Source organism: Camelina sativa, chromosome 20 (genome assembly GCF_030686135.1).
Source record: "Camelina sativa cultivar CO46 ecotype springtype chromosome 20, ASM3068613v1".
Taxonomy (NCBI): Eukaryota; Viridiplantae; Streptophyta; class Magnoliopsida; order Brassicales; family Brassicaceae; genus Camelina; species Camelina sativa.
In genome coordinates this window covers 18,960,634-18,984,871 of record NC_141899.1, presented here as the reverse complement: position 1 = coordinate 18,984,871, position 24,238 = coordinate 18,960,634, and the positions used below count along the sequence as shown (strand labels likewise).

The following is a 24,238-nucleotide window of genomic DNA, read 5'->3' as shown; positions in this document are numbered from 1 at the left end:
TCGGTCGCTTGTTGGCCGAAGGGAGACGCCAAAGGTGAGCTACATACATGGTCTGGCCGAAGGGTCTGGTCGCCTATCCGCTCTGGAACTTTGCACTTCTCCACTTTCTTTGCTTCTTTTGCACCAAATCAAGTCCTAATCCTCCTCCAAAAGGGCTGGGCAAAATATCTGAACCCGATAATCTAACCCAAACTTTCATGTCAAATCAAATAACCATAGAACAACCTATGGTGAAGAACTAATAAAGTTATGAATCCTAATCTAACCAATCAATCTAGCAGTCCATAAGATCTTTAATGAGAAATCATAAACCTAACAAGCAGATTATTTAGACATAATCAATGTAAAATACATCATAGATTGAATAAATTACATTAAGAAATCAATAAGAAAAATAAGGGAGTCCAAAATCTTATCTCTAAAGATGAGTTCTGATTTGTCTCTCCAAAAGCTCTCAGAAAAATCTCTCAATAGTTTATAACAAAATAAAGTATAAGTCTTTCTAAAAACCTAAACAATCTACAAATATGTCTAAAACACACTAGAGACTAATGATGCAAATAAAAAAACTTTGGACAATTTTGTAAATTTTCAATACTTGAAAACTCGTGTGAAATCTTTTATCACGACCAGTGACACAAACATCCATGATCGGCTCCAAGCTTCGTCTTCTTCAGCCTTAATTCTCGATAAACTCCAAAACGCTCTTAAATGCTTCATTATACTCCGGTTTATCCTAAAAGACTTATGATTCTACAAAGATTACAAACCCCTAAAAACAAAAAAAGAAACTCTAAAAACATAATTTATATAACAGTTAAAAACCACAAAAACCATGATTTATAAAAATAAAATGAAAAGCAAGCCCTCAACCAAAACACACATGTGCAGTCTGAGATTTTTTTGGGATCAGTGTCACACATGACAGGGTGACAATTGGATTATTGTGCTTAGTCTATAAATAATATACAAAATTAATGTAACAAGGAAAGCATGTTGATTATTGTGAGGGACTCGGTCGTTATGAGATTGTGTGAGGAGAGGGGGTCAGAAGATGATGCTGCTGATTTTGATCTAGTTTTTCATTTATTTTCAACTTTAATCCTTGTAATCGGTTACTTTCTTAATATCATCTCAATAATATAGAGTGATTCTCCGGTTAAGCTTATCTTAAAGTATAAAGCATTGGATATCAAAAGTTTAACATAAATTTATGAAGTTATAAAAATGTTTCCATTTTTTAGCAAGGAGTGATTAAAGATATGTTACAGAAATCTTTCTTAATTGACGACAAAACAACTATTATCTACCAAGGAGTTCTTCCTAAGAGATCATGCTGGAATAGTTGGGACAGTGACTATTCGTTGGGCTCTCAAGACCACTTGACTCCATTAGATGGTATAAAAGGCCTACTATAAAAGATCTAATTAGTAAGGCTCTAATTTACTTGTTAAAACTGAAAATATCTAACCTTTTAAAGCTTCTATGCGTGTTCATATGTGAAGCAAATGAAAAGCCGGAAAGAAGGTTCAAATATGTGAATACATGAAAATCTGTCATCTCAACATGAGACAAAACAACAAAAAAAAGATGAATCTAAACTTACAGAGGGTTGAATGCATTACGTAAAAAAAATTGTTAAACAATTATTGATGCGTTAATAGGTTAATGTCAAAACTTAGAAATCCCAATTCATACACATATGTAATTACAACAACAACCAAAAAAAAAAAAAAAAATTACTTTTCCTTCAGAGCCATACTCGGCTGGTTCATTTTACTTGATAAAATAACTACACATAACTAACTCTTATAGAACTACTAGGTAACAACCCGCACAAAATGTGGATAAATCGATCAAATAAAATTATTATGAGTAAGATCTAAGAGTTGTTTGTGTAAAACAAAATATGTAACTAACTTTTATTTTATTTTGTTCAAATTTACGATTATTTTGTGTAAAAATATATTTCACCCCGTGAAATCTATGAATTTTAACGTGGTGGAGAAATTTGAATGCACTTTATTTAATCAAATATGAATAATTTTCATCTTAAAAAAGAATTTGTTGTTTCTTAAAAAATAATAGATTCAAATTAAATGGCTACACATAGTTTTAATTTATGTAATGAATTTTGATTTAAATTTATAATGGCATAGATGTAATTAGTATAATTAATGAGGATTATTTGCTAAAATATTATTCGAGTTCTCTGGCGACGACACATCAGTATTTTTCAAAAATATTTCTCTATTAATATATAGGAAATATTAGCCAAAACCAAATTTTCAAATTTTCTCTTGTTACGACAATTAATATATGTAAAAACAAAATAATCACAAACTAAATTTCCCTTATAAAAATAAAAGAATTTCCAAATTTCGTCTGGACCTTTATTGGATTACTGCATTTTCACTCTTAAATACAAGTTGTATATATGTGGTTAACAAAGAAACACAAGACATCATATTATTTGTGTGAATTCATTTAAGTTAACAAATTGAAATTAGAAACAAATCAACAAATAAGCAGCTGACACGTATCTCATATGCATAATTAAATTGGAAGATGATTAAAGGGAAGAGAAAGAGAGATTAGATTGGAGAAAGGAGAGTGTGATCCCTATAATTGAGACATAGACTTGCGGAAAAGAAAAGGAAAAAAAAAAAAGAGTGACTGATGGGAATGTTTAAGAAAGTGAAGATGCAAGAAAATTATTATTTAATGAAGAGTGTGGTTAATCAGAGATTGACTATTACTTCCCCACTTAATTAGTTACCAAACACATCATGTAAATGTTCTTCTAATGGCTCATGTTTTCAACCAGACAAAATAACTTTTTCATAATTGCTCTAAATCAAATCTTTAACTCCTTTTTTTTTTTTTTTTTTTTTTTGAACAAACATCTTTAACTCCTTTATAGTTCTTCTTTCTGAAAGGCAAATTAGTTGTCCAGTATTACCGACTGCGAAAATTAGTCAATCAAGTAATAAACCGAGGTAAGAGTATGATGAAAATTCGATACCCAATTTGCACTGATGTACATTTAGATATTGAAGATTAAAAGTGACTTGAAAAAATGATTTGTTTATATATTATTTGTTAGTATGTGGATTTCAGGATCAAGAAAACAAAAATAAACTACAAAAAAAAACGTATGTTTCTCGCTTACAACAAGGAATAACAAAATAGTAAAATTACTTCTAACTGAAACAGTAAAAAATCTGATGGTAGATGAATGCATACTAACATATCTTCTTTTTTTTTGGAATAAGCATAGGGACCTAACCTAACATATCCAAAATACTATTAGGAAGACTTATAATTAAATTATATTTTGACTGCTTGTTTATGCTAAAAATCAGTCACATAAGTTCCATGAATCATGATATATGGATACAAATATGTAAAATATGAAGTCCATTAGAAAATAAACATTTAAAGAAAAAGATGTGGAAAATGAGTTAAGGTCCTACTTAATGTAATTATGCATGAGTAGGATCATGGTCATACTTTTCAACTAGACAAAATCCCTTTTTATTATTACTTCTTTTTATCTTTTGAAAATCCATGTCACCTCCTTAAATATCTTTCCAAACTTTACTTCATTTTAATTGTTGTCGTTAAACTCAAAACTGCTATTTAAACTTTCTAATCATTCCTTTTGCTTTGCTTAGAACTAAAGAATGATATATAGACCATCGGAAATATTTTGCATTTTCATACCTCCAATGAATTATACAGTTAAAATAATAATGATTATTTAAATCTAAGAACAAATTTATCAGAACAATCAAGAAAATAGCTATTTAAATCTATTATTTTCCCTCAAAATTTGTAATTTGTTCTGATTGACTCCAAAATAACCTCATATTCTTTCTTCTTCTTTTTTTTTGCTTTGTCATTCAATTTCAAACAATCTCATGTTCTATTTTCACAGTTACTTCCTATGAAATATGGTAGAGAAAAATTCTGTACCTAAATTATTTGCAATTCAAACTTGAATCAAATGTATCAATGAAGTTTGAGAATTTCACTTATTGTAAATTTGAATTCAATTATTTATTGAATTCAATTATTTATTGCATTTGTGGTTGTTTTCTAAAACGAAATCATCTAGCTTAAAATATATCTTCGTCATAGACTTTACTTTCCTTTTGTTACTACTACTCACTATGTCTCAATATATAATGTTTTAAGATTTTTTTTGTTTTTTATTATTAATATATTTATTCAAGTATCTATACGCAATTTATATTAATTTCATAGTTTATGATTTTTTAAAATGGTGCAGTATTTTTTAATTAATTGAATTTTTATAAATGATAAAATATTTGGTTATTTTTTAATTGTGTTTTTAATTAAAACAAAAGTTAAATATGACAGAAAAAGTATTATTTTATTTTATTAATGGTTGTCAGGAAAAAAATAAACTTATTTTAGTGACGTAAAATGTTTTTAACTAAACAAATACTAATCACAGATCATTTTAAGGATTCTGTTAACATGGACCCAATTGTCCAAAAGTTCCGAAATATTTCCTCATTCTTATAAAGGCGAATACCTTTTCTTATACAAAATAAAAAATGAAGAATAATAAACTAAAATCTATGGATTGGTTTTCTTACATGGATATTAAATTACTAATTATTATTTAACCTCCGTGCTTAAAAAGTGATTATCACTAATCGTGTTTAATTGTAATTTTCATTTCGGCGAGGAAAGTGATTATCACTAATCGTGTTACTACTACTCACTATTGTAATCAGCAAGTGTAATGATGACACTGACCTTTGTTAATCTCTCTCCGTCGGCTAATGCCTCCATCTTTGTCTTGGCAACGTGGCATAACGTCAGCTATATAATCACTAAATAGTTGTTGTGATACAATAGAAACATCAAAGATTTGGATGCTTAGAAAAAAGCACGTGCTTGTTGTTTTGTCCTAATTAAGCAATGAATTAACCAAAGATGGTGCTTCTTATATAACTCAGTTCCATGGACCATTTTGCTACACTACATGTGAAATTGATCCTGTCGCAACCAACTTCTATCGTCATTATTGTGGGCGACCGTAATTGCATGCGTTTGATGTCAATTATGATAACTGTTTCATACTGTTTTATAACCCTTGAAAACATTTTTAATTGCATGCGTTTGATGTCAGTTCAGACGTTTACGATAGAGGTGATCATAGAGGTAAACGGATAGTTGTGAAATTAACTAAACATATATATACTAATTATATTCAATTAAACTTACAATAACATGTTTTCAATATTTTATGTATTGAATAATGTGTGTTATAATTTGCTAGTCATACAAAATAGTCATTCTCATTTTCCTCTTATTATGAGTTTTTGTTGTTTTTCTATAATTTTAATATATTGTGTCTACTTTGGTAAAAAAAATTATTTGTCGCTATAACACGTGCTGCCAACCAGTAAAAACTGAAAAATGTACTATACTCTCAGTAACAATTTAAAACAACGTATATATTGACTTTGATCCTTTATATAGGTCCGATTGTTTGAGTTTATATTCTTACCATTGTAACATAAAAGACAAGAAACCATATTAACTTCGTCTAATAGTCGCTTTGTAAGTTATCCGACCAAAACTTACATCCGGGATAAGAAAAATCATGTAAAATTTATGTCTTTACATAAACATATCATGATTCATACTCCTTATCTGCTGGTTCTTAAATTATTATTTTGGATTAAAGGCTCCTAACTCATAACCATATAGTTTTTAGTTTTGGACCAACTCGTGGAATTGAAATGGCGTTGTTGCTTATGTGAATGATATTATTCTACGTTTAATTCAAGAATAAGACCAGGAAAACTTGGAAAAATGAACAAAATAGTTTAAAATTGACTATTTTCGGGTTGCTAATATAGATATAAAATATTGGATGATAAAATAATATAATTTAACAAAATCATATAACTCATTGTCAAGAATATATTGTCTCTTTATTCAAAAACATTTATCTATAATTTTCAAAATAACAACTTAACCTTGAAGAGGTCAGTTCTATTTCTGTGTATAGACTTTAAATAAGTAATAATTTTGACACCTAGCTTTTTAAGTGGTAAACACAATAGTACTTCGCATCAAATATTATTTTAAAATATATGTTCTTACGTTATATATTAAAAAAAAGGGGGGGCAGTACAAAAACAACAGATGAATGATGCAGATTAATAATTATGTTGAGAGAATGAAACAATCATATATAGAAAACGAAACAATAATAGTATTCATGAAAAGAAAAGAAAAAAAATACGAGGAAACAAAAGCCTGGTGCTACACACATTGCGGAATTGAACATGAGAGTGATGTTTCAACATTCTCCTTCACTGCTTTCGTATAGTATTGCCTCTCTAAGCAAGCTGTTTTTTTTTGTACTTTGAACAAGGAAATTTATATATTCTTGTGACCAAATCATGAAAATTCTGTGTTTGTCCCACTTTCGCAATCATCATTCTACTACAAAATGATGCTCTCTCTTACTTTAACTTCGGCCTCTTCCATTCGTCCTCATTTTTTTCTTTCATTGTTTGTTTGTTTTTTCTAACTATTTAGGAGTTTTTGAAAAACAGGTAGCTATAGAAATTCATTGACATGTTGGTTTTGAATATTTACACAAATTATTATAGTAGTACATTGTTAGCAATTATTATTTTGACTTTGCATCTATATCTTCTTTTATTTTCTTGCTACTCTCTAGCAATAATTAAACTCTTCATTTTGCAACTATAGAAACCGTTAATATGTTAGTACTACATTAAGATTTACATTATGTAGAATGCTAAAAGTTAGGATTTGAAATTCCAAATTCGTTTTCTAAAAAAAATGAAAAGTAAATAAAACTACAAATTTTATTAGAGCTCACCTTAATGTGAGTGCTTTAATAGTGGCTCGGCCGCTATGGATATAATAACTAAATTTTAAAAAAATTGCAAATATAATTATTTTTTCTCTGTCACACGTAAAGAGTAAAACAGAAAATTATATGAAGAACATAAAACATAGGACATCCAATCGTCGGTTTAAAATATCACTAATTCAACCTTCATATCGAGTTGACCGATGAAGTTGATCGGCGTATCATCCAAATATTGAATTATTCGGAAAACCATAGAGATTGAATTTCACAAATCAACATTATATACTAGTAGTAGTATAATTTTGTTTTTTATTCAAGTTTTATGATCAACTGTATCCTTAAAGAGTTTACAGATGCAAATCCTTGTTTATATGATATATTATTGTCAATGATAAGCTACAGATCAATGCATTCTCTTAAACCTAACTACTTTTTCCTCCTAACAAAATGCATGATTAATTTACATCTCATTTTCTAGTAATGGCACTAATTTGAGCGATATAGCCAACCTATTGGACCAAACATTTGATCTAAAATAGCTCCTTCAATCTATATCCTCCATTTAATTTATCTTCTTCTTGTTTTTATATAGCTCTTGATCTTTCACCGCTTCGTTTCCGTTTAAATAATAGACCTCTCTAGTACAGGACCTAGAGAACCTTGAAAGAGGCAAAATCCTAATTAACTCTCATGAACATGGCTTCTCGAAGATGAAACCAAAGTCAATGTCAATCTCTCTCCAACTTGAAATTTTTTAAATGCTCAATCATTTGAAAGGCGGCGATTCTTTATTTGTATTTCCATTACAAACTATACAAAAAACTTCACCGTGACTTTTCTAATTTTCTATGCACATAAAAACATTTAGCTTATACTACCAGTTTATATTTTTTACAACCAATATTGGAGTCCAATTTCGACAACGCAAAGATGATTTAATAAAACTGGAAAACGACAGACGAGGTTGGCATCGATCGGCTAATTTAACTGCATATCATAAAAGAAAGGTATATATATAACTGCCTTGACTCTCTCGTTACTGTTTTTTTTTTTTCATTGACGACTACATTGCTTATATATATACAAGTATATTGATATTATTAAGTGCAATTAGTTTCTTATAAGTTCATAACTTTAACTGAAGTATATATACGTCAAATTGTTCATTTATATTGTGTGCACTTATATATACGTAATTAAAAATGTAAACGATATACATAAGACAAAATCACATTTCAATTGAAAGAATAGTATATCATTCGTGACGCAGCTCACGCAATTATTAAAATTGAGGTAATCTATGAGATTTCTTCCCCTAATTACAACAATATGTCAAAGGAGACAAGCCAGTTGTATATACAAAGGATTGAGTGTTTCTTCCGTTGTAATGATATATTCTTCAATTATGCTGATGTTTGTATAATTTCTTAAGACTCGACCTAAGCTAGTAGCTTTATATATATTAAAAAATACCTTTGTTGTAAACTAATCATGATATTATTTATGTAAGAAAAACTCTCTTTCCTATAATACGATAATGATGAGAACGCATCTTCTCATAATATACGTTTCTAAACACTTATTTTTTTTGTTAAAAGGTTTATTTCTAAACACTTATTGTTCTTCTCGTGTAGAAACATGCTCGAAATAAATCAAACTTAACTTTATTTGTTTCTTTTACACGTTAATTAGATCAGCCTTCAATATAAGATCAAAGAAAGCTTACCAGTAACAAAATTGGTAACTAGTAGTATTAAAATTAATGTCTATATAAACAAGAATATTAGTTGTTACGCGACCAAATTATTGCATAGTGGAAACATTTATTAAGGCTATTTTTTTCCACACCATCAGTTTGCGTACTTGAATTGAAGAACTATTTGCATTCTCAGCACATCAAGGTGTCTCTTTTGAGATCAAAGTAGGAAAAATAATAATAGTATTAAAAAAAAGTACTAAAAATTATTAATTTTCTTTTTACAAACAAAAAAAAATATTAAAATTCCGTAGACAACTTTGGAGGGGACAATAATTTTAGACTCGTACAATGCTTTCATGGAAATGAGTTTGTTGTTGACCGATGGGCTTTCCCTTTGTTTTTCTTTTTAGTTTTTTTATTACTAAATAGGAAACTCCCAATTTTTTTGGGTTATAACTTTCGTAGGTTTGAAACCCATCTTTACTATTAACTAGAATTTGAACTCATGCACGCACGTGATTTTAATTTAAAATATTTTTTTATCAATATAATTTTTTTAGCTCAAATATATTTATTGAAACTTTTGAGTATAAATCTATATAAACACTATACTTACTTTACTAAGTAACATATAACATATATATTATTGAAGATAATGTTTATTTGTTATATTTATTTGCGAGAGATTTTAATTTAAATATTTTTAGGAATAAGAATCATTAAATATAAATATAATTAATCTTTTGAAGTTTAAAAGATAAATCCAAATAAAAATCATACTTATTTTACTAATCTATATATAATATATATATTGTCTAGTGTCGCAATAATGTTTTTCTCGTAAATCAATAATATATCATGTAGTAACAAAAAATGACTTAAAAATCTCCCTCGAAGAGTACATTCCATATTTATATCCAATGAAAACATCATTTTAAAATTTATAACGCCAAAGGTCGATCATTGACCTAATTATAGAGATCATTTAAACATATCGATATTCCACATTAAATGCAAATATATAAAGTTTCATGAACATTTTTAATGTTATGTCGCTACTACGGAGTTATCCAAATGCATCACCTGTCATAATAGAATTTTCGACCAAGTCAAGAATGCTTAAATGGTGAACTGATTAAACCCGACATCCGTTAACTAATCCAAGTTACATATATGTCTAAAACCCTATTTTCAGATGTTAATTTTGTGATGTAACCTTAGGTTCGTCTTCTAAAAAAAATATGGTGTACTTTAATAATATGTTATTTCTGGCAATTTTTTTGGTTAAAAGCATTTGATTATAAATTGATAAAATCTCAAGCCTATTTTATATTTTTTTTTTTTTTTTCATGTTATAGAATTGTAGCTCCGGTTGATAATATGCATTCTGAGAAATGCTATACATGTCACTTTTTTGTAATGACTTACATATAATTTTTTTTATAGTTTGTGACCATTGATTTTGTGTTTTTTTAGATGGATTAATTTTTCAACATTCTTTTTCATAGTTTTTTTCCAAAAAAAAAATTGTGACCCTTACAATATCTTCGTTTTAGATTAAAACTTTTAAGTTATGTTGAGTAATTAATTTTTTTATTTTTCTACAAGTGAAATTGTTCCTTAGAAACTAATGTTTCACTTCAATTTTATTTTTATGTTTAGAATTTTATAAATACAATTACATAATTTGTTTTTTTTACTCCACCATGCATTAAAATCTTACTTATATTCTAAAACTTATTAACCCATTCTAAATTTTGGAATATGATCATTTTTGGTTAAAATTTGAATAATAATATTATTACTAAAATAAATCAATAGTATTATTTTTACTATTTTAAAATATTCATTTATTTAAAACATTTAGGTTTAATATGGATTTTTAAACATTTAGCTACATAGTGTATTAGTGTTTAGGATTAGGCCCAAATAAAAAAAATGAGTTGGTGATTGTGAGGAAATGTAACTTTATATATATATATAATATAATACTTATTGTTCGTGGATGTATAAAAACTTAAATCATCATCTCCAAAACGTAGGAAACAATTCGAAGTAGAATATATATTGTCTCTGAATTACGTTTCCTCTTTTCCTCTTCTATTTTAATTATCATGTTTCTTTCTTTTTCTTATATATAACTATCATGTTTTATACTATTTTTCTTTAATATTGTAGTCTGAATTTCTTTTTTTTTTCAGACTACAATAATGTTCTTCTTCTTTTTTAATTGTAGATAAATTTCTAAAAAGTTGATTGTCTTTCTTCTTTTAAGATATGTCACGTTTTTTATCTATCTTTCGGGGAAAAAGGTAAAAATAGTTAATGATCAGTGTTAATCTCTAAAGTATTAGCCACCATTTCTTTCTATTATGTAAAGAAATCAAATAGTTTTTTTTTTTTTTTTGCTAGGTTTTTTTGTTCATCTCTTGATTTTTCAATATAGGGTGTGGTCCCATAAAAGGTATCAATTAATTCACCCAACGATTATATAACAAAAGTGTTTACACCAGAAAATCGCCAATCACATTTTCTCTCATTTTATAATAATTTCTCCATCTTCTTTCTTTCTTTCTTTCTTCAACCTTAATTATAGAAACCTTCACATATCACAAAACTCTCTCTGCAACAATCTATAGCTTCTTTGTTTCTTCACTACTCTCTTTATAGAAAAAATGGGAAGACATTCTTGTTGTTTTAAGCAGAAGCTAAGAAAAGGCCTTTGGTCTCCTGAAGAAGACGAGAAACTTCTCAATTACATCACTAGACATGGTCATGGCTGTTGGAGTTCTGTCCCTAAACTCGCAGGTTTGCTCTCCATGTGCTCTTATACTATAAAAATAGTTGAAAAAGAATATATGTACTTTTCAAAGATGTATATGATCAGCATGGATATATATGATCATATAGGTTTGCAAAGATGTGGGAAGAGTTGTAGACTTAGGTGGATAAATTATTTGAGACCAGATTTAAAGAGAGGAGCTTTCTCACAAGACGAAGAAAGCTTGATCATTGAGCTCCATGCTGCATTAGGCAACAGGTTAGTTAATTTGCTACTAGTGACATATTATATAGTTCTTGAATATATAATGTAGTTGTTGATTTTTTTTTAATCTTTGGTCCATCTTTTGAATATGTAGATGGTCTCAAATCGCAACTCGGTTACCGGGAAGAACAGATAACGAGATCAAAAACTTCTGGAACTCATGTCTTAAGAAGAAGCTGAGAAGAAAAGGCATTGATCCAACAACACATAAACCCCTAGTAACAAGCGAGCTTCAAACTCTTAACGTCATAGACCACAAGTTGACGTCATCAGAAGTAGTAAAGTCAACGGGTTCCATAAACAACCCACATGATCAGTCGATGGTCGTCTCATCCCAATCAGGTCCATGGTGGTTCCCGGCTACTACAACCACAACTAATCAAAACGCTGCGTTTTGTTTCAGTTCAAGTAATACTACTCCAACAGTTTCAGACCAGATCGTATCTTTAATCTCTTCGATGTCCACGTCATCATCTCCGACACCAATGACTTCAAACTTCAATCCTGCTCCAAACAACTGGGAACAACAACTCAACTACTGCAACACAATTCCATCTCAGAGCAACAGTATCTACAGTGCCTTCTTTGGTAATCATTACACAGAAGCTAGCCAAGTCATGAACACTAACAATAATAATAATCCAGTGGTGGATCATCATCATCAAGATATGAAGTCATGGGCATCAGAGATTTTTCATTACACAGAACAAAACCAAAGCTCGGAAACTGGTTTAGAAGCAGAAGTGAAGCCAGACATAGCCAAGTACTACTGGAGATCAGCATCATCATCGTCGTCACCAAACCAAGAAGCTGCAACATTGCTGCATGATGCTGACGTTGAGGTGTACGGTAAGAATATACAAAAACTTAATAGCATGGTGTTTGATCAGAGCCTTTAGATTAACATGTGTGTATTAGAGAGTTTCATTTTTCTATTCACATTCACCGACCTGAGTTTATTGATTGATCCATACATATATATAATATGTTCTGCTGGTATGTAAGTATATATATGGTTTTGGTTTGTGTATATTTTTTTCTGCTCGTGTAAGTTTTTTACTTGTTGCTAAGATGTAATTCTTTTTCTTACGATCTCTCCATGCTTATGACTTTGACCTCAATATAGTTTCATATTATTATTAATTATTTTTACATCTATATCTTTTACTTAGAAAAAGTTCTATCAAATCATAAAATTAAAAAAAAAATAAAGTAAACATGTCTCGGTCGTGGTGGATGGTCTTTTTTTTTTTTTTTTTTTTTAAGGAGAGGTTAATAGATCCTAAGTTGGAGTATAGACTTGTTCGGAAAAGTGATTCCGGACAAAGAGATGCATGCGTGAACATTGAACCGAAAGACCCATATTTTTTTGTATTAAAACATATGTAGTGGGTCTCATATGTTATAATATTCATTGATTCTATTTGTTTTATTTTTTTCTTTTATCACAAGTATAGTTTACCGATCGTGTTACTATAGAAAAAAAATATGAATCGTACAAAATTTAGAAATTGATAAAAACAAATTTTTTTTCAGTGATAAAAACAAATTATTCTCTAATTAGAGTATGTATTCTAACAGAAATACACCAATAAATCTAAGAGTTGTCTGACTTCCAAAATTAAAGTTAACAAATATTATAGTATTTTTTTCCACAAAATTCTCTAAACTCAACCGGTTGAGCTACCGACACCAAATCATGGTTGAAAATGTTGCAAATTTTGAGTTTATGTATCATATATGTTTTTAAGTCATATTTTAATTGTATATCTTTTTAGATGCAGTTTTTTCCAACTCATTTATTTAGTTATTGGCAAAACATATAAAATAAGTTAAAGTTTCTTTATAATTAATCTCGATTTACTACTTTATAAAATAATATCCAAATTATAAACAAAGTACTTTATAAATAAATAGAGTACATTATATAAGAAATAAGTTTTAAAATATTGCTCATACGTACTTGTTTTGGGATATCATCTATCAACTAAATAGATGAATTCCTCTTTTCTTTTGAGTGCACAAATAGATGAATATACAAAAGGGACCATTCATGTTAGAATCGAAGTCCATCGCTGTCTCTTTTTATACTCATTGTTTTTACTTCTCAGACATCGATCTCCCACAGTTTTGAAAATGACAGGTGAAAAATGGAAATGGTAATATTCAAAACAAGGAGTGAGCATGTTAAAAGACCAACATATATAGATTTGTGAATTCGAATTTTTGTGCACGAAAGAAGACTGAATTTTGTGACGAAAAAATAGTTATAACTGAGCTTAAAGTTGTTTTTTTTTTTTTTTTTAATGTAGTTTTCATTCCTAAGTTTATCAGATATTAATGATATGTTACAAGTATGATCAACCTGCTTACAGTATATAAAGGAGTCTGATTAATATACATGCAAAAAAAAAAAAAACTGAATTTCTTTTAATGTGAAGGTATATATATTTATCTTGATCATCATGTAAGCAAATATTTAAGTGTGTGACAATATTATAGAACATTGAAAGTAAGAGAGAGCAAATCTAAAACAAAGAAAGAACACTATCTCCGACCACTAGTAATGAAATAGTAGACTTGATTATTGCTTTCTTACAGAGTAAGTAGTTAAATTCTTGTTAAGTTTTTATTATTTCACTTTTGTTGATGCATGTTGATACGAGAGATATTTTACGTCACGTTAAACTGTATAAAATTGATTAAAGAGTTGTAAAAAAGATCACTTAGTGATTATAGCTAGTGTTCAATGGTTGCTAAAACAAAAGAAACAAGTCATGCGTGTAGTAATTACAAAATTACATTAATTAACATAAGTAACTACTACATTTCAAAAGATTAATCTTGCATTACGATTTATGAACATCGGTTGCCAAAACAAGAAATAAGTCATGCGTGTAGAAGAAGGGACCCTTGATCTTGTAAGATGGTGAACTACAAAATTCGAAGGTGGTGTAGTCTTCTGACAATATCCCAATATAATTCACACGAGGGCAGCTTTTGAGTTGTTTTATTTTCCTTTGAGGTGGACCAAAAATAAAGTTCTATGCTTGCAGAAGAAAGGGCCCTTGTTGCGGACATCTATAGTGTTGATATAACTTGGAAAAGCCATGCAAGAGATAAGAAGAGCAAGCAAAATTTTCTTTGTTTTATAAATAAATAACTCAAAATGTTTGGAATTTAAGAATTTATTTTTAACTAGGACAGACATCTATGATCTCATTTAGGAATGGATCTTAATAGTCTGGTTTAAAAGTGCAATGTGTATGCGTTGGTGGTACGAGATTTAGCCTATATAAGATCCGATTGTGGTCATGACTCAGACTCATGATCATGAACGTATTGGGATATGCGTGAGTTACCAAGACTGATGAAAATGATGTGAACTATGTAGTTTTTTTTTTTTCGTTAGCCAAAACCATATTACGTGATCAGTTACAAAAACTGATAGATACATTGAATTAGTGATTTTGGTTCTTTGTATAAATCTTCTTCGAATTTTTTTGTTCTATTTTCTTCATCATTCGTTAGTACTATGTAAATCACTATGTCAAGTGACACTGTCAATGTCATATTTAAAAACGTTAGTTTTTCCGAATATTTTAACATTTTACAAACAAAAACAAAACAATTACGAGATGAGAAAGTAACTTATTGTGTCGGCTATCATTAGATGGACAGACAACTTATATGGCATCTCTTGATCTCTTTATGATAAGGGAATACCTATATTTTCGGTCCGACTCTAGCTATTCTTTAAATTTATGATGCTATCTTTTAATTATAATCAATTCATTGATGCTCTTTTTCCAAATCAATTAAAGTTTGAAAATGATTAGAATGGATGGTGAAAAAACAATGTAATCCCCTGTATAGAACCATCTCAATGTTTTAAAGTGACCAAATCAACATATGTGAACATGTGATCAACATTTTAACATTCATTCTCCTACGAACGAATCCTATATATATTTCAAGGGAGATATATAATTTAAAAAAAAAATAAGAGCAGAGAAAATATCGCAGTTACTATCATGAAAAATGGATAATCACATCTAACAGATAACTTAATTTATGATCAACATCATATATGCTTTTACAATAGAAGTATTAGAATTGATAAATTAAAAAAAAAGGATTCTATTCAAATTTATTTATGTACACAATTGTGTAAATTAAACAATTACTGTCTTCTATAATATATCTGTTCTTTTGTCAACTTATAGTATTTTATATACTTGTACATATATTATGAATAGAGACAAACCGATATTACAAAGGATTCTCTAGAAATTTCAAAAGCAAACGTTTATGAGTTGATCATTTATATTTTGAAGACTTATATAAAAAAGGTATTTTTTATCCTTACACCTCATAATTTGCATGTGAGCCAAAATAATTGAGGCCCTACATTAATCATAACATTCATTTCTATATCACAATCACAGAATATATCAATATAGCTCCATTGTATTTATTCGATCATTGTTGTTTTAATATTTCTCAACTTGTCTATAGATTTAAAAAGCATGTACATATAAAATAAGTATAAATGGAGTTCATTTTATGAGATTTTTCAATAGAATCGTTGTCGTTTAATATAGAGATAGCGATAACGTAAACAAGAAAAATGAGCTTAGTGATAAAGACAACGATGATGGCGGTGTGAAGACAATATTATAAAGTTGCATTATCAACCAGTCATGGGGACTTAATATTCAAATTTCAAGACATGAGTTTTTATTAATATTTCTTAAAAGTTTTTAATTAATAGTTTCTTTTGGAAAACAATGACCCAGCAGTCGTTAAATGTTCTTTTAATAAAACTTGATAACGTATAATTTTCTTGAAAATGTTTTGGTTATACTTACAGTAAAACAAGCAAATTTATCGACAAATTGGAACTTGTTAAAAGATTTCTTAGACCATTACAAAATAATATATTTTAATTATTATTATATATTTAAATAATAAATTAGTAAAAAGAAAATTGATTAATTATAAATTGTTATATTTTAGATGAACGATTCTTCCCATGCTCACTAAAAAAATGTTTTCCACTTTTTGATTTACTTTATTATTATTTTTTTAATTTTTATTTGAGAGTAACTCTAAGAGTAACTACTATTGGACATGTTCTTAGAAAGTCTGTGCTTTTTCTTAAGCATCATATACAAAATATAAATGTAATTATATCGCCAAACAAAAAAATATCTTGTGTGTTTATAATTTACGAAAAATGTTTAATTTTTTTAATAGTCTAGATTTATAATTGATTACAAATTATGAGACATGTTACATAATATTTTACTATAGATAATGTCTTCTGATCCTATTAAATTCACTACAAATACTTTCGGTTTCATACTCTTGATAGATAACTCCTGCTCCATGCTGGACACCTTCAATTATATGTAGAATCACGGAAAATGGTGATAGTTGTGTATTATTAGAGATCATCTATAAATTTTACATCCATACTTCTTGATGTAGAAACATCAGTGAACTCTCTGTGACTCTGTCAACCACTTCGCGAAGAGGGCTTCCATAATACTTAGTTTAACAGAAATTTTATTTTGTTCATTTAAAATATCAATCATAAAGATGATAACAATATAAAACAATCGAACAATATGTATCCTTTGCCTGGTTATCAACATTTTAAAATATATTATGTTGGTCCAATATTTACAAAAGCCCTAGGGTATAATTTTGTGGATACCCTTGAAACAAAAACCATATCTATAAAATCAAATAATGCTTATGGGGTCTTGGGCTTTCCAAGCCTTGCCCACCGACGTGAGCTGGACATAATAGTTGCGTTAGTACTTACTTTAAACAAAATGTAAGTGAAATTAAAACTGATGGTCAAAAACTTTATAATACTGTATTGTCTAAGAAACAAGAAGTAAAACCTTTTGATTAGTAAAACTTTGGTACCACAAACTTGCCTTTGAACGTTCAAGCCGATCTGCCGATGTCAATATGGTCACAAAATCTCCAATGTGTTTTTTTTTCCTTCCATATTCACTTTTATATTGACCCCAAAATAGTCAGACTAGCTTTTAAAACCGTGTCGGACTGGTCAGATTGACATGTATTATTGTAACTTTGTAAGTATGAAACTAGTTGCAAAGAAACTATTGAAAAGCCTTACTTCATATTTCAATCCCTTTAGGAAAACTTTTTTTCCAATGAAGAATTGGTACGTATGAAAAAAATACAATACAACAAGATAACTGATACATGAAAGAAGTGGAGCTTTTTTTTTCTTTTTTTTTTTTCTACTTTGTATATAAAGGAAAAAAGAAAGAATGAGAAGATCATTCATCTGAAAACCAGATTGTGGCAGCTCCTATCACATGGGTACGGACAGTCTATCAGCTTCACTTCAGCTCTATCAAAATACCAATCTCCAACCGCTATCGCCACCGCCTATATCGTAGTTTCAAAAAAAAAAACGTTAGAGAATTGATTATTTCAAAACGCTAATTGTTGTTTAAAGGCAAGTAAAGATGAATATGTGCATACCTTTTTGTGGATAACAGGAGAATTATCGGCGAACCAAGTGTCTTGCCTTTCGGTTTGGCAATGAGAAAAGCAAGAATTGATAAACAAACCGTTCTTTTTCATTTTCGAGAATCCGGTTACAGCTCTCAACATCTGATTTCTAAACCCTGTTATTAAAATGACAGCATTATAAGATAAGAGTGGGTTGGATATTAAGAAAATTTGGAATATTCAGATTCTTTCGACCTTGCAAGAACCGTATTTGCGCTGGAGTACATCTGCCATGGTTCAATCTGCATTCATGCCAATAACCACTAGGATCTGCACTTGGTGGAGCTATACTGCTTTGAATCTGTTAAAGCAAACCAAAAATGGTTACTTTTAATAATCTTGATTAGCATTAAAAAAAATGCATGGAGTTAGCAGAAGAAAACTTAATTACCTGCCAAATATCATAAGCTGCATTGACAATAAAAAGAGGAGTTTTCATCTGACTGATCAAGTTTTGAGGGAAGAAACACTGTCTCGAAGCAAATGATAAAAGAGTTTACGGATCAGCTTTTGCGGTTGTGTACAAAAGAGAATCGATTTAGACTAAAGGAAGAAGAGCTTATTACAGAGGTTGGATTGAGATGGTTAGTGCATAAATGTGGCAAATTGTTCTTCACTCCCTGATTCATTACCATAGAAACAAAGTGTTAATGTATAATCTTTTGAATTATAAAGTTTATAATATGAAGATGATTTTTAAATAACAACACACCTGCAACTGCACAACACCATTGTATAGGTTTCTTATCGTGTGACCACCGGAAACATCAGGCCTATGACCACAGAAAAGGAGCGATTCAGTCAACTGTCAACATATATACTAAGTTGATTTTTTTAAGAAGAAACAGAAGTAAAGAAAATTCATATGAAGTAACTTACGTGTCCAAGAACAAGCCAGCATCACTTAAGCATTTGACTTTGGTATATCTTGAAAACAAATTTCTGAATTCGTCACAACGTAAGATCACTGCTAGACCACCTGCAGAGCATCCAGATAGAAGTGCCTGAAACAGTAGTAGTAAACAAATTTAGAAAAAAAAAAAACTGTTTCATCAATGTAAAGAAAAGATATAAGCAAGAGAAAGGACAAAAGTGAAAACACCTGTTTGGCATTACGCATTCCCTTGGACTTTAAATCTTCCATTGCAGCTCTCCATATCTTCTCTCCTCGAAACTGAAGCCGTGCAGCCTAAAAAAAGAACAAAACAACTCAAACCTCAGTAGAAGCATAAAAATCAAGAAACTGAAATGTATGGTCTCTAGAGAAACAAGATTCATCGGTATCAATGAGAACCTTGTTCTGACTATCTCCGCTGAAGGAACCACCATCGCAGTAACGAAGCTTTACTCTATTCCAGTTGAAAAAGTCTGCAAATATAGACGAAATGAGCTATGGTTTCTTCAAAACTTTTTACTAATAAAAGTCTAAAAGACAAAAGACCTGGATTTTCTTGAGCTTTGTTGCTAAGTATTCCTGTAAACTGTATCTGTTTCTCCATATAGTTAGAAGAACCACGACGAGACTTCTTTCGGTATACACAGTTCCTAATATTGTCACACCATCCTCCTCCCTTTCAGCATTTCCAAATTCCAATTCCAATTTTTAGTAACAAAACAAGACTTAAAATATATATATATATATATATATATAGAACCAAAAAAAAAAAAAAAAAAAAAAAAACTTGTTTGGCTAAGTACCTCTAATTGAATGAGCCAGCTATTGGCTCCGGATCCATGTCCACGATGTAAGTGATATCCAGGCAATGTACCATCCAAACAAACTGTAATTAAGACCACACAGATCTTATATTCAAAAACACTGTTCTGTTTTTACAAATTTTTCCATTGAATCATTGATGCTATATAGCCACATTAGTACATTACATAATGTACCTCACATTCAAAAATCAAAAAGTGGCTTACTATAAAATGAACTATCCAAGACACATGAGTGATACTAATATATGATAAACAAACAAACAAAAAACCCATTTGTTTGTGGTAAAAAAACAGAGAGATAGAGAGAGAAAGTACCAGCTCCTTTGGAACCAGCTCCTCTGATAAGTGTGAGACCAACCATTAAAGGATTAAAATTGGAAGTAAATTTGGAGAAACCAAACTCTAATTCCTCAATGCGATCTAACTCAGTGACATTGAACTCAAAATACCCATTTGCCTCATTCCCAAGAACCAGTCCTGCAACTACAAAACCTAACAAGAATAGCTTCCACATTGCTCTCTCTTGAACTCTTTCTTAGAGCTGTGAGTGAAGAAAGAATGGTTAAAAGTAGAAAAATCAGAAAGAAGGATATAAAACAAATGCAGAAACTCGTAATGTGTTAGTGAAAGAATCGATCTTTGTGTTCAGCTTTTAATAATAAGAAGGATAAGAAAGAAGAAGAAGGAGACAGAGCAGAGAAGTGCAGTGAAGAAAAGACTGTTTTAAAAAAGAGGTTTCATGGCTGGATTCACGTTTGGAATCTCATTACCTCGATCTTCTTAATACTATTAATCTTAATTAAACTATACTTAAACTATTTATTTTTATTTTAATAATTATAGTTAATTTATTTTATTTTTTAAGACAAAAAGGGGGAAGAGACCATCTTTTAGTTTACTAGACAGTCTAGACGTTTGGTTCATACTTGAAACCCACACACATCAACTTACAAAAGAGGTAACCAATACGAATTTATGATATCTATCTTTTTCATTATTTAGATGTTTTTTCATGGTATTTTCTAAATTACGCATTGGAAAGTATTATTTATTCAACTAATAATTTTAGGAGTATATGCACTACATACCATAAAAATGAAAAGTATTTAACAAACTACCATGGGACCCACAATCTATTCTCTCTTCATATACAATTATTTTTATACCCATTACATATATTACATGTTATTTGTTTAAATATCATGTTATTTTTGTTTTTTGAACGAAATTATATATCAGTTTGGGTTCACAAATGAAATAGTTAGGGTTTAAAGTTTACAATTAAAACGAAATTATATGTCGGTTTGGGTTCACAAATGAGATTGTTAAGGTTTAGATTTTACAATTAGAACGAAATTATATGTCGGTTTGGGTTCACAAATAAGATGGTTAGGGTTTAGATTTTACAATTAGAACGAAATTATATGTCGGTTTGGGTTCACAAATAAGATGGTTAGAGTTTAAATTTTACAATTAAAACGAAATTATATATCGGTTTGGGTTCACAAATGAGATGGTTAGGGTTTAGATTTTACAATTAGAACGAAATTATATGTCAGTTTGGGTTCATAAATGAGATGTAAAATATAAATATTACATGCTATTTTAAAAAATTTCACGTAATCTTTCATTTCTACATTACAATAAAATAAGAAAAGGGTGATTTTGTCTTTTTACTCCAAAAAACGTGGGTCCCATGGTATTCTCCTATTAAAAAAAATTGTTGTGCTATTCTCTTAAATAACTTTTAGAATTGTGGTATTTATTTAATTAACCCATAATTTTATTTAATTATGATATCTCTCTATGTTTTTTTTTTCTTTAAAATTCCCCGCACTTCCCACACCAACCAATCTATCTAATGATGTTGAAGAAGCACAATAAAATCATGAGCGATAATTACGGAAGTGGTAATCATGTAATTGCCGACTCATCCATTTGGATTTAAAACATTCTTTTAAGATTAATTAAACTCATACCATCATTGTTTTTGATTGAGTCTGAAGTAACCAAGGATGTCAAAATTAATATACACACAAGCACTATTTTTGTCAAAGAGTGAACAAAATAAATTCTAAAGATGCTCAAATATGAAACTTATATCAACAGAAAAATGGATTAACATCCATATTTTTATCACCACCTCCTCCAAAACAGTTATAGGCTATAATAATTAAGTCCAAAAACTATTTGACTAACCAAACAAAAATGTCTAATACTATTTTGATTGTGTGTTTGAAAGTAATGGCTGGTATAGAAGTGGTGGTGCAATTTGTAAATCCGATGCACATGTTACGCTCCTACAATACAAATAAACCCAGACGGTACGGTGCTATCATCCACTCAACTCAACTGTGTTCTTTTTTAGTTTTGTAAAGAGGTCCTTTTGTTTCGATTTTATTTGTGTATGAGCCTCAGTCACGGGATTTGTTAACTTTTAATTATTTTTCAATACTAGTTTTTGCCTTCTTCAATTGAATACATATTTTGTCATCATCTATAATTGCAGAGTTGAAACATGACATTTCCATTTAAAAAAATTTGCATGATATTGCTGTCCAAAATCATAAGTTCTTGATATATAAAATCCTCTTTTCTATAAAACTACTATAAAAGCCTTGCAATATTTGTTTACTAGTAAAGTAGTCATAGTACAAATTTTGTGGTGTAAAGAGAATACGGTGTTGCAGCTTAATTTGTTGAACATTAATTAGGATGTTACATAAAAATAAAAGTTCGGGGAATTAATTGTGAACTTGAGAAAACATGAAGGGGTTATGAAAGGACTAGAACCGTTAAGTCCCTTTGTATGTTTCCGTGGGACGTAATTAATATTGTACGGTTCTCCATAAAATCCTGTCGGTGTGAGTTTTCATAGAGTAATCGTATTTAAAATGGTCACGTACCACCACCGTCTTGCGTCTTCTTATACACAATGATTAGATAATAACTCGCGCTGGTAGCGCGGAGAATTTTTTTTATTTTGTTATTTGTTAATATTATATTTATGTTGTATCATTCATGTACATGTTATATAACATAGTACTATATGGTGAATTTTGATTCATATTAAACTACTAATACGTAGGCATGGAAACTACTACCAATACCTATATTGGACCCGTTTTTCGGTTTGTATCCATCCCGAAAAAAGGTACCCGCAGCTTTAGGGTCGAGTGAAGGGTATAATAATTATATTATCCATGAATAATGATCGAGTATTGAATATTAATTTAATTTTTGAGCGTCTCGTTACCCGTCTCATTACCTGTTCTATTACCCGACTATAAATACACGTTAATATTTTGTAGAATAATGTTACCAGCGTGAGGAAATATTTACGTAAATTTGGATTTGTTTGTTACAAAATAATAGTAGAAAATTTATTAATTCTATACATTTTATAAAATCATATATTTAATTTACTTAAGGTCATACTCTGATTTCGACCCGTAGTCGTTAATTACACATTCGGTAAAGCCAAAAAAATCCAACAAAACATGTATTGACCCGTGATATGGTATTACAAATTGATGTGATCGTGTTTAGAGATCTTAGTATATCAAATTTACAAATTGAAGTTATTGGTATAACATGTTGTATATTAATTTTATAGGTGAAAATTACAATTAGGTTATGTATATTATCAATATTATACACTTAGTATTGTTTATATAGTGAATATTGTGTATAAACAATTAATTTTTAGCCAATTAAATAGTTTGTTATTATTTCCTAAGATTTATGAAACAATAAATAAAGTTTTATTATTTTGTAAACAAATCTAAACTTTTCTTTTGTTAATTATTAGAATAATTAAAATATAATAGCATTTTCGTAATATGTCACATCAGAACTGGTTAAATTTTTAACAACATAGCTTAAATAAGTATATAAATATATTTTAAAAATATAAACAATGTTGTATCCTAATTTTAATATATATTTGTTATTATTAAATGATTTAGATATGTAAATATTTAATCTTAGTTTTATAAATAAATTTAAGTTTTATAATTTTCTAAATAGTTTGTTATTGTTTCCTAAGATTTCTGAAACAATAAATAGAATCTTTTTAATTATTTTATTACATAATTTCGAAATAATTTTATTATTATTTTATTAAACAATTTTGAAATAATATTTTATTAATAATTTCTTGTAATCTAATAAATTAATAATTACTATTTTTTGGATAATCATTTTCAGGTTACAACAAATTAATATTAAGATTCTGTTATTATATTTTGTATTAAAATACAGTGGCATTTTGTGTAATATTTTACATGGAGTAGGGTTATTTGTTTAAAGGGTTGCT

At 29.0% G+C, this 24,238-nt stretch overlaps 2 protein-coding genes across 2 annotated transcripts; one reads left to right on the top strand and one right to left on the bottom strand.

Moving 5' to 3' along the window:
• The first annotated feature begins 10,918 nt into the window (after window positions 1-10,918).
• LOC104771143 (transcription factor MYB86) lies at window positions 10,919-12,786 on the top strand. Its single transcript, XM_010495618.3, has 3 exons — window positions 10,919-11,402; window positions 11,505-11,634; window positions 11,735-12,786. Exons 1-3 carry the CDS (start codon window positions 11,270-11,272, stop codon window positions 12,537-12,539), a joined length of 1,068 nt encoding a protein of 355 aa, XP_010493920.1. The 5' UTR covers window positions 10,919-11,269; the 3' UTR covers window positions 12,540-12,786.
• Window positions 12,787-17,781: 4,995 nt separating this feature from the next.
• LOC104771142 (pectin acetylesterase 10) lies at window positions 17,782-20,822 on the bottom strand. The gene is made up of 12 exons (XM_010495617.3): window positions 20,236-20,822; window positions 19,900-19,982; window positions 19,643-19,772; window positions 19,496-19,569; window positions 19,304-19,390; window positions 19,081-19,205; window positions 18,914-18,974; window positions 18,768-18,821; window positions 18,593-18,670; window positions 18,397-18,502; window positions 18,172-18,317; window positions 17,782-18,075 (listed from the first exon to the last, which is right to left on the bottom strand). The coding sequence occupies exons 1-12, from the start codon at window positions 20,432-20,434 to the stop codon at window positions 17,968-17,970; spliced, it is 1,251 nt and encodes a 416-aa protein (XP_010493919.2). The 5' UTR covers window positions 20,435-20,822; the 3' UTR covers window positions 17,782-17,967.
• Between the last annotated feature and the right edge of the window lie 3,416 nt (window positions 20,823-24,238).